Source organism: Myxocyprinus asiaticus, chromosome 23 (assembly GCF_019703515.2).
Source record: "Myxocyprinus asiaticus isolate MX2 ecotype Aquarium Trade chromosome 23, UBuf_Myxa_2, whole genome shotgun sequence".
In the NCBI taxonomy this organism is placed as follows: Eukaryota; Metazoa; Chordata; class Actinopteri; order Cypriniformes; family Catostomidae; genus Myxocyprinus; species Myxocyprinus asiaticus.
Window position 1 is genome coordinate 15,742,996 of NC_059366.1, and position 9,820 is coordinate 15,752,815.

Sequence of the window (9,820 nt, forward strand, 5' to 3'; positions counted from 1 at the left end):
GTTCCGTTTAACACATTTTATCAGGTTTAAAGGTGACTTCAGCATTTTTTCAAAAAGTTAAAAACTTTGACTTGTAAAGAAATTAGTTGTAATTTAAAAAAAAAATGTATGAAATCATGACCACTTACATGAGATGAAGACTCTAGTTGAATCAGTAACTTTATACAAGCTGTTTTATTCTACATGTTAGGATCACATTACCAGCTGAATACTACTCTCTTAAAGGGATAGTGCACCCAAAAATGAAAATTCTCTCATCATTTACTCACCCTCATGCCATCCCAGATGTGTATGACTTTCTTCTGCAGAACACAAATTAATAATTTTAGAAGAATATTTCAGCTCTGTAGGTCCATACAATGCAAGTGAATGGGTGCCAAAATTTTGATGCTCCAAAAAGCACATAAAGGCATCATAAAAGTAATCCATAAGACTCCAGTGTTTTAATTCATATTTTCAGAAGTGATATGATAGGTGTGGGTGAGAAACAGATCAAAATGTAAGTCATTTTTTGCTTGAAATTCTTGTTCCTGCCCAGTAGGGGTGCTATGCAAGAAGAATGTGAATGACCAAAAACACAAGAAAGAGAAAGTGATCTGTTTCTCACCCACACTTATCACATCACGTCTAAAGATATTGATTTAACCACTGGAGTCTTATGGATTACTTTTATGCTGACTTGTGTGATTTTTGGAGCTTCAGAATTTTGGCACCCATTCACTTGCATTGTATGCACCAACAGAGCTGAGAAATTATTCTAAAAATCTTCATTTGAGTTCAGCAGATGAAAGAAATTCATACACATCTGGGATGGCATGAAGGTGAGTAAATGAGAGAATTTTCATTTTGGGCTGAACTATCCCTTTATTCTCAGTAACCACACTGTTCTTAAACAGTTTCACTCAGGAATTCATCCTAGCTGAGTGTAAATAGTTAATTTCTACAAAGGCATCAGTAACTGAAAACTATTGAATGATGCTGCATCCAGGCCCTTAGGTGTCAGTATAAGTCCAAGACAACATATTCAAAAATATGTCAAAAGTTTTAAACGTATTGTGTTGTGAATTTAGTTTCTGTCATCAGCACAAAGAAATGTCCCAATATCTCACTGACACTTGACGTGGCACCGCTGTTGATAAATTAATTCAACAATTCAATATTCCACAGGTTCAAAGTCCTATGATGTCTAAATGTTTTTGTCTTGCACTGTACGCAAGCAGTCCTGCAGTAGGTGTAAATAACCTTTTCCAAACAAAGTCACTCCCCCTCCCTGACTTTCTGAGCATACAGTTTAAAAGGTTGAACTAGCTGTCCTATCCCTGGTATTAAAAAAAAAAGTATATGTGCTAAACCAGATTATTTGGTTGTAAGCTCAATTTCGTGTCAACAAGCAATGCCAAAAAAGACACTACATTTTCAGAGTGCCAGGATTGTAGTTTGACATCCGCGCACCATTAGACAAGAGTTAAGAGTAGCCATTTTTAGCTACATCCTGAGAATTATCCCATTAAACTTGACCTATCACAGAAAAAATAACACAGAAAACAATGATAGAGAACTGGAACTTCACCCACCAGAGAGAATTACTATGTACAAAAGCTGTTTCCTTAGTTAGACATAATGGGTGTGGCTGAAAATAGGTGTTTCAAGAGTGCCAGTACTTTCATTGCATCTTGTGTCTCTTAAGTCCACCACACTTGACCCTTTTGTACCCATACTATGTTGTGAAACCACTAACATACCAATAAGTCATTCTATTAGGCATTTGAAGGCAGAATGTACATTCTCTTCAGATGTTACAACATAAAGCCACACTGGATTTACTAAAACAGGACTGGATTTCAGTATGGTCGAATTGATTCATGTTCTGTTGATGCATTAACCTGAAAGTTATAGATGATTTTAAAGAACTGATTTTTTTTTTTCTTAATTTATTTTTAACCAAGTAGATATAACTCCAACCAAAGTCTGCTTGTAGACTGCAATCGTTTCTGTAAGTGCATCTCAATGTACACTCTCAGTCATACCAACAATTATACAAATGAATAGTACCTATACATACTATTGATATTAAATGGTCATACAGAAGCAAAGTATAGTGATGTGAAAAAGTATTTGCATTTCTTCTGTTTTTGTGTATACATCGATCAGCCACAACATTAAAACCACCTGCCTAATATTGTGTAGGTCCCCCTCGTGCCGCCAAAACAGCGCTAACCCGCATCTCAGAATAACATTCTGAGATGATATTCTTCTCACCACAATTGTACAGAGCGGTTATCTGAGTTACCGTAGACTTTGTCAGTTTAAACCAGTCTGGCCATTCTCTGTTGACCTCTCTCATCAACAAGGCATTTCCGTCCACAGAACTGCCCCTCACTGGATATTTTTTGTTTTTGGCACCATTCGGAGTAAATTCTAGAGACTGTTGTGCATGAAAATCCCAGGAGATCAGCAGTTACAGAAATACTCAAACCAGCCCATCTGGCACCAACAATCATCCATGCGATTATCTAATCAGCCAATCGTGTGGCAGCAGTGCATAAAACCATGCAGATGCAGGTCAGGAGCTTCAATTAATGTTCACATCAACCATCAGAATGGGGAAAAAAATGTAATCTCATTGATTTAGACCGTGGCATGATTGTTGGTGCCAGATGGGCTGGTTTGAGTTATCGGAAGCGTTTGGTTGCAGTTGTTGCTGCTAAAGTTGGCACAACCAGCTATTCAGTTTACATGGTAATCACATGGTTGATATAGGTGTTGGATAACACATTTTTTTCTTAAAATGTATTTTGTGTTTACTTGGGTTGCCTTTGTTTTATGTTATCTCATTTGAAGATATAAAACAATTTAGTATGAAAAATACACAAAAATAGAAGAAATAATGAAATACTTTTTCAGAGCTTTGTTCAAGTCAATATTTTAAAGTGATACTGTTTTGCATTTATTCTCATAGAAGTCTCGGTCCAAAGTTTTTTTTTTTGTTTTGTTTTTTTTTTCTTCTCTGTCAAAACAATAGATCAGGAAAATGTCATTATTAATTGGCAACTCCTTAAATATTTAACTATATCAAACATTAAGCTTGACAAATCTTATCCAGAAACTTAAGGTAAATTGGGCCACATTTTGACCATGATTTCAATGTCATAACAGTGGCCCATGTACCTGAATTCACCCTAAATTGAGAGTCTAGATACAAATAAATTTAAATTCTGACACAAAAAGTGATGTTGAGAAATAACTGAAGATAAATCTATAACTATGAATAAGGTAGTTATCTGTTTCGATAAGGACTTTATGAAACCCTCATCACTGACAAATACACATTTCCTGCCAGCCACTGATTCAACATTACTAAGGATTTTGTGATTAGATTAAAAGTGTGAGGCAAACACTGTATGATTCTTTAAGCAGCATGTGCTGACCAAATATCCGTTAACACATGCAGTCTAGATATGAGCCTTGAACTATGGTCATAGATTGCATTGGTAAGATCTATAAAATTCCATAAATATATCTTGCCATGTAAAAAGGTTATGAAGAAATGAGGAAAGATCTTTAAAGTGCACGTCAGCAAAGTCTCCGTTGCCCCCTTCCCAAAAAATGAGAGTAAACTGCTCCAAAGTAAATCTGGTGTTTGCAATAGCATATGGAGTTGGGTGCTTTCTATTGCAACTTTAAAAAAAATAAAATGTGCAACCCCTTTCTAGGGGAAAGTTTTTCTGTTCTTTAAGTCTCTTGATTAGGCCTATTTGTGTTTATAACTTATTTTAATGAAATTCTGTTTATGAATCCATAACGGTACAAAATAGTCCAGCTGTGGCTGTAAATCATGACAGAATCGGAAGTTTCTCTTCTTTCTTTGCTAAAAGCAATGACAGCATTGAGGATGAGAAGAAGTAGAACTCCAGGGCAAAGCTGAGTTCATAGAGCTCCAGATTCATACTGAGAATCCATTCAAACACAGCAGAGATGTGTCTGTAGTAAGAATCCTTTTGAATAAAGAAGATGCAGTCTGATAAAAGAAGCAGTCATGGAAAAAAAGTTTTTTGTGAATTTAAACAATTTTAAAATCAATATTTAATAATGTTCTATTTGGTAAGACCTTTTCTCCCAATGGAATTCCCAATTCCCACTACTTAGTAGGTCCTTGTGGTGGTGCGGTTACTCACCTCAATCTGGGTGGTGGAGGACAAGACTCAGTTGCCTCCGCTTCTGAGACCGTCAATCCACTCATCTTATCACGTGGCTCGCTGTGCATGACACCGCGGAGACTCACAGCATGTGGAGGCTCATGCTCCTCTCTGCGATCCACGCACAACTTACCACGCACCCCATTGAGAGCGAGAACCACTAATCGTGATCATGAGGAGGTTACCCCATGTGACTCTACCCTACCTAGCAACTGGGCCAATTTGGTTGCTTAGGAGACCTGGCTGGAGTCACTCAGCACACCTTGGATTTGAACTCGTGACTCCAGGGGTGGTATTCAGCATCAATACTCACTGAGCTACCCAGGCCCCTATTTGGTAAGACTTTAAACAATTACATCTGTATAATTAAATGGCATCTATGACTACAACAGTCTTTACTTTTCACTATTGTATTTCATTCTGGCTTCAAACAGATAGTCCCGCCCCACACTCGTGCAATACATCGCAACATTGTCTGCCCTGTTTTTCAGATGTCTTGGTTCTGGCAGTATTTTTCCCATTAATTTTTTCCATAGTGATTTCATAAAATCATTCACAAAAAAGTTCTAAGCCATGAACCAAACCAACCAGCTTCTAAGTGAATTACAACATTACAAATTTTGATTTGAAGCAAGAAAGTATTTGAAAATCAGACAAAAAGGCAAAGGAAAAGACGGTGTGCTTAACGTCTTTTGTGAGGAAAAGAACTACATTCCCATGAAGCATTGCAAATGACTTAATATAAGGCTGTTGATTTCAAAGTTGTCAATTGCACTGGCCCCAGTGCAAAGAACCTGTAGGGCCCCTTTTCTTTTTTGGGGGGTCCCCCTCTGTCGTTTTCGCCTTTGTTTTTCATCACCTGTTGGACCTGTGGTCGTTTTTATGGTTCCCCTTTGGTCGGCCGTCGCTGGCCCCCTCTCACCCCAGGCCCTAGGGTGGCTGCCCACCCTGTCCTCCCTATAGTTACGCCACTGTTTGATTGTAAGTATAGAAACAATACATTTTAATATATTAATACTAATATAAACTCAGCAAAAAAGAAATGTCCTTTTTTCAGGACACTGTAATTTAAACATAATTTTGTAAAAATTCAAATAAGTTGATAAATCTTTATTGTAAAAGGTTTAAACAATGTTTTCCATGCTTATTCAATGAACCATAAACAATTAATGAACATACACCTGTGGAACGGTCGTTAAGACACTAACAGGCAATTAAGGTCACAGTTATAAAAACTTAGGACACTAAAGAGACCTTTCTACTGACTCTGAAAAACACCAAAAGAAAGATGCCCAGGGTCCCTGCTCATCTGCATGAACGTGCCTTAGGCATGCTGCATGGAGGCATGAGGACTGCAGATGTGGCCAGGGCAATAAATTACAATGTCCGTACTGTGAGACACCTAAGACAGCGCTAAAGGGAGACAGGAAGGACAGCTGATCGTCCTCGCAGTGGCAGACCACGTGTAACAACACCTGCACAGGATCGGTACATCCGAATATCACACCTGCAGGACAGATACAGGATGGCAACAATAACTGCCCGAGTTACACCAGGAACGCACAATCGCTCCATCAGTGCTCAGACTGTCTGCAATAGGCTGAGAAAGGCTGGACTGAGGGCTTGTAGGCCTGTTATAAGGCAGGTCCTTACCAGACATCACCGGCAACAACGTTGCCTATGGGCACAAACCCACCTTCACTGGACCAGACAGGACTGGCAAAAAGTGCTCTTCACTGACGAGTCGCAGTTTTGTCTCACCAGGGGTGATGGTCGGACTCACGTTTATCGTTAAAGGAATGAGCGATACACCGAGGCCTGTACTCTGGAGCGGGATCAATTTTGAGGTGGAGGGTCCGTCACAGTCTGGGGCGGTGTGTCACAGCATCATCGGACTGAGCTTGTTGTCATTGCAGGCAATCTCAACACTGTGCATTACAGGGAAGACATCATCCTCCCTCATGTGGTACCTTTCCTGCTGGCTCATCCTTACATGACCCTCCAGCGTGATTTCCTGCAAGACAGGAATGTTAGTGTTCTGCCATGGCCAGTGAAGAGCACATCTGGGACCTGTTGGATCAGAGGGTGAGGGCTAGGGCCATTCCCCTCAGAAATGTCGTGGATCTTGCAAGTGCCTTGGTGGAAGAGTGGGGTAACTTCTCACAGCAAGAATTGGCAAATCTGGTGCAGTCCGTGAGGAGGTGATGCACTGCAGTACTTAATGCAGCTGGAAGCCACACCAGATTCTAACTGGGATACATTATTCCATTTCTGTTAGTCACATGTTTGTGAAACTTGTTCAGTTTATGTCTTAGTTGTTGAATCTTTTTATGTTCATACAAATATTTACACATGTTAAGTTTGCTGAAAATAAAAGCAGTTGAAAGTGAGAGGACATTTCTTTTTTTTCTTTTTTTTTTGCTGAGTTTATAAGTAGTTGAGGGAGTAGTGAGCGGTCACTGCTAACTGAGCTGTTTTAGCATGCTTTTTTCAGATTGTTCACGATTCTCTGATTGGTAGATCTTTTCATGAGTAATCTTGTTATTTACTAGAAATTCCACTTTTAAACGTTTTATATATACATATAATGTGTATACCCACTCTATACTGATATATATATATATATATATACACACAGTATATATATATATATATATTGTATATACCCACTGTATATATATGGTCGGGATGAAATGTTTTGAAAGCACCAGTGTTCACATTTTTCGGGGAATCAACCTTTTTTAGTTGTCTCTGCATATTAAGCTGGGATAAGAGAAAGCATTTTAAAATGACATGTTACACAAATTAGCTTTAAATAATGAAAGGACTTAACTGAACTTCCTTTTTACCTGTACTTAATTCTAGCTGTCTTCAGGGTTTCTTGTGCATATAGTAACATACTAAATAGTAATTCATCCACTAGCAAATAACCGTTATTGTGCATAATAATTCAAAACATTTTGAGCATATAAGGATACAAAGGATGGTGGCACAAATCTGGATTGTTGTGGAGAAGATGCGTAGGGGGTAAAGTAACCATTCACACCCAGTCAGCATACATTTGCTAGTGAGCGAAGTCAGGATGGTGATGTAGACACACACACATACAAAGCTTAGTGCAGCACCCAGGTAATGGAGCAACACCAGTTTAGCTGGCTGTGAGAAAAACACATGATCCCAAATCTTTTCAAATCTATTTAGTCATTTCATTGTAGAAACAATATGTGTCAGTTAATTATGTTTCTGACAAGTATGTACTACGTAAAAGTACATACTGTACAATTATAAGTTTGTGATATGGTGGTATAATAAAAAGTTAAATTAATTGAAATGTATTTAAAAGCTCACATTTCTATTTGAAGTTTGTAAATTGCCTAATATCATGTACATTCTTTATATTTACACATACAGTATGCTTTCAGAAAACATACCAAGCCTGTTTTGTGTGTGTGTGTGTGACCACACCTATCAACTTCACATGAAACATTATTTTGCCATACTTGTCTTGCAAAACACAGTGTTAAGTAGCTTGATTTTACTTTCTATTTGATCATTGTGAAGAAGGAAATGGGTTAGATTGTCTTGTCAATATTCCTGTCAGCTGGGAACACTGTTAAGCATATTTGTGGTTATTCTTTAGCACTTGAAACATTTGTTAGATATGAAGTGAAAGTAGTGAAGGATGTCCATGTGTTCTTACATTGCAGTTTCCAGCCATGAAAGCACCTGTGGACGCCACACAGCCTAAAACCAGTGCAATCTTACTGAGAAGAGAATGTATACTGCTCCTGTCCAGAATGTGTGCATGATGGAAAATGCAGAAAATCAGAACTGCAGGGACAAATAGAGGATAGATTACACAGATTTTCATAATGATATTACAATGAAAATTAATACATAGGCAGAATTTATAATTGTCTGCAAAATAAACGAAAATAATTTAAGCATAAGCCTTTAGATGAGAAAAGGTTTTGGAAATCATGAGAAACATAACTTTGAAACGTTTGACTGATAGTGTACGTTCTATGCAAGTGTTTGTCAGTACACGTATGTGAAACTGAATCTTAAAAAAATGGTAAATTTACGCACATAAAAATGAACCTGCATTGATTGTTGCTGTGAAAAGGGAGTTTTCTGGAAAGTTTGCTCCACTCATGCTGCAAAATAAAATGAAAATCTTAAAGCCCAACATTTCCTTTGGATTATAAAGTGAGTGAAACAGGTGCTTTAGAGGTTAATGTGTTAAACAAACCTTATGGTGGGCACATTATCCAGGGTGCAGCACATCCCTGTTTCATTTGTGTGACAAGAATTTCTGTATTCCCTTTTAACAGATGCAATAAAATCCCACAGTGTTTTAATGAAACATGAATAATAGAAACAATTAATCAGTAACATTAAAAAATGCTGGTTGGATCACTTTACCAGTTACTAAGTGAGCAGACATGGTTGAAACTTAATGCAAGCCCATATCTGTAAAGAAAGACATGAGAACCATTCACAAAATGAACAAAAGTCATTTTTAATTATTTCAGAGGCATTGCCTGCCATTTAAGGCTTAAGTCATGTCTGTATTCTAATAATGTTCTGCAAATACCAAAATCAGGACCAAAACAGTGAAAATAATGAGTGAGTAGCATAACAGTGTTTTTTGGGGGTTTCTGTATTCATTCTTTTCAGTCAACTTGCTCTAGTAGAGATGCATAAAGGTGGATAGTTGAATAAGTAACCTGGAATCGGTTTATAGTGCACGAGTCACAGAAAGTGCTGAATGTCCATGCATGTCTATTAAAATAGTTAGTCAACTGGAAAAACAATGGCCAGTTTGACTAAATCACTGGAAATAATATGAGGGTGAATCAGAAATGTGTGACTTAAATGATCACCAATTGTTTTTCTGAATAATAACACGTGAAATGATAAAAATGTTATAGCCTTTATGTAGACTCAGAGTTTATACATGTGCATTAGCCTAATGCTGTCAGAATTGGTTTCTAAACTCTTGGTCAGTGCAAATCTTTTTACTGTTATTTTTAAAACTTTTTTTTAAAACTTCATTTTTATCAATGCATATACACTTTTTTCACAATGTAATTTTGTAAATAATAAAGATGACTAATTTTTGGTAGACTTGACTAGTCTGGATAATTTTTCAGTGTGCGGACAGCAATCTCTAAAATGTATCAATACATATAGAAATTTCATATACACCTGAATAAATTCTATTCAGCATTATAGTTTACCTTGAGCAGCATAAAATGTGTAATATGCAAGTAAAATCAGAGGAATGGAAAAGAAGCTTATGAACTTACACTGTCCAGCACCCGACGAATGAGACAGCAGACAGAACAATGGGTAAAATAACCCAAAACCCCATGTTTGTTGAAGAGTACTGCTTCAAGATTAAAACTTTATGGTAACAAGCTCAGAAGTGATCCATCCACTGAGGTCTTGATATGTCAGCCCCACAAAAACATGTTCTTCTTAGTATGTTTTTTCTGAACTCCAGAACAGTCTCTCTCCTGGACAATTTGACCTTACTGGTTTACTCCTCTAACAGATGAGCTACATTCTTACTTTAAAACGCAAAGGTGGCTTTGAGACATGCTGGCCCATCCAACCAC

General features: G+C 37.5%; 1 protein-coding gene across 1 annotated transcript; it reads right to left on the reverse strand.

Moving 5' to 3' along the window:
* Positions 1–1,956: 1,956 nt before the first annotated feature.
* On the reverse strand, positions 1,957–9,820 carry LOC127414093 (transmembrane protein 150A-like). Its single transcript, XM_051651833.1, has 7 exons — positions 9,509–9,820; positions 8,622–8,669; positions 8,449–8,520; positions 8,286–8,353; positions 7,897–8,027; positions 7,175–7,352; positions 1,957–4,018 (listed from the first exon to the last, which is right to left on the reverse strand). The coding sequence occupies exons 1-7, from the start codon at positions 9,571–9,573 to the stop codon at positions 3,834–3,836; spliced, it is 747 nt and encodes a 248-aa protein (XP_051507793.1). The 5' UTR covers positions 9,574–9,820; the 3' UTR covers positions 1,957–3,833.

Coding starts and splice junctions, on each gene's coding strand:
- LOC127414093 (XM_051651833.1), bottom strand. CDS start 9,573: ATGGGGTTTTGGGTTATTTTACCCATTGTTCTGTCTGCTGTCTCATTC. Junction 7,353..7,896: donor TCATGGCTGGAAACTGCAAT/GTAAGAACACAT, acceptor TTTTTCTCACAG/CCAGCTAAACTGGTGTTGCT. Junction 4,019..7,174: donor GATTTGTGCCACCATCCTTT/GTATCCTTATAT, acceptor TTCTTTTATCAG/ACTGCATCTTCTTTATTCAA.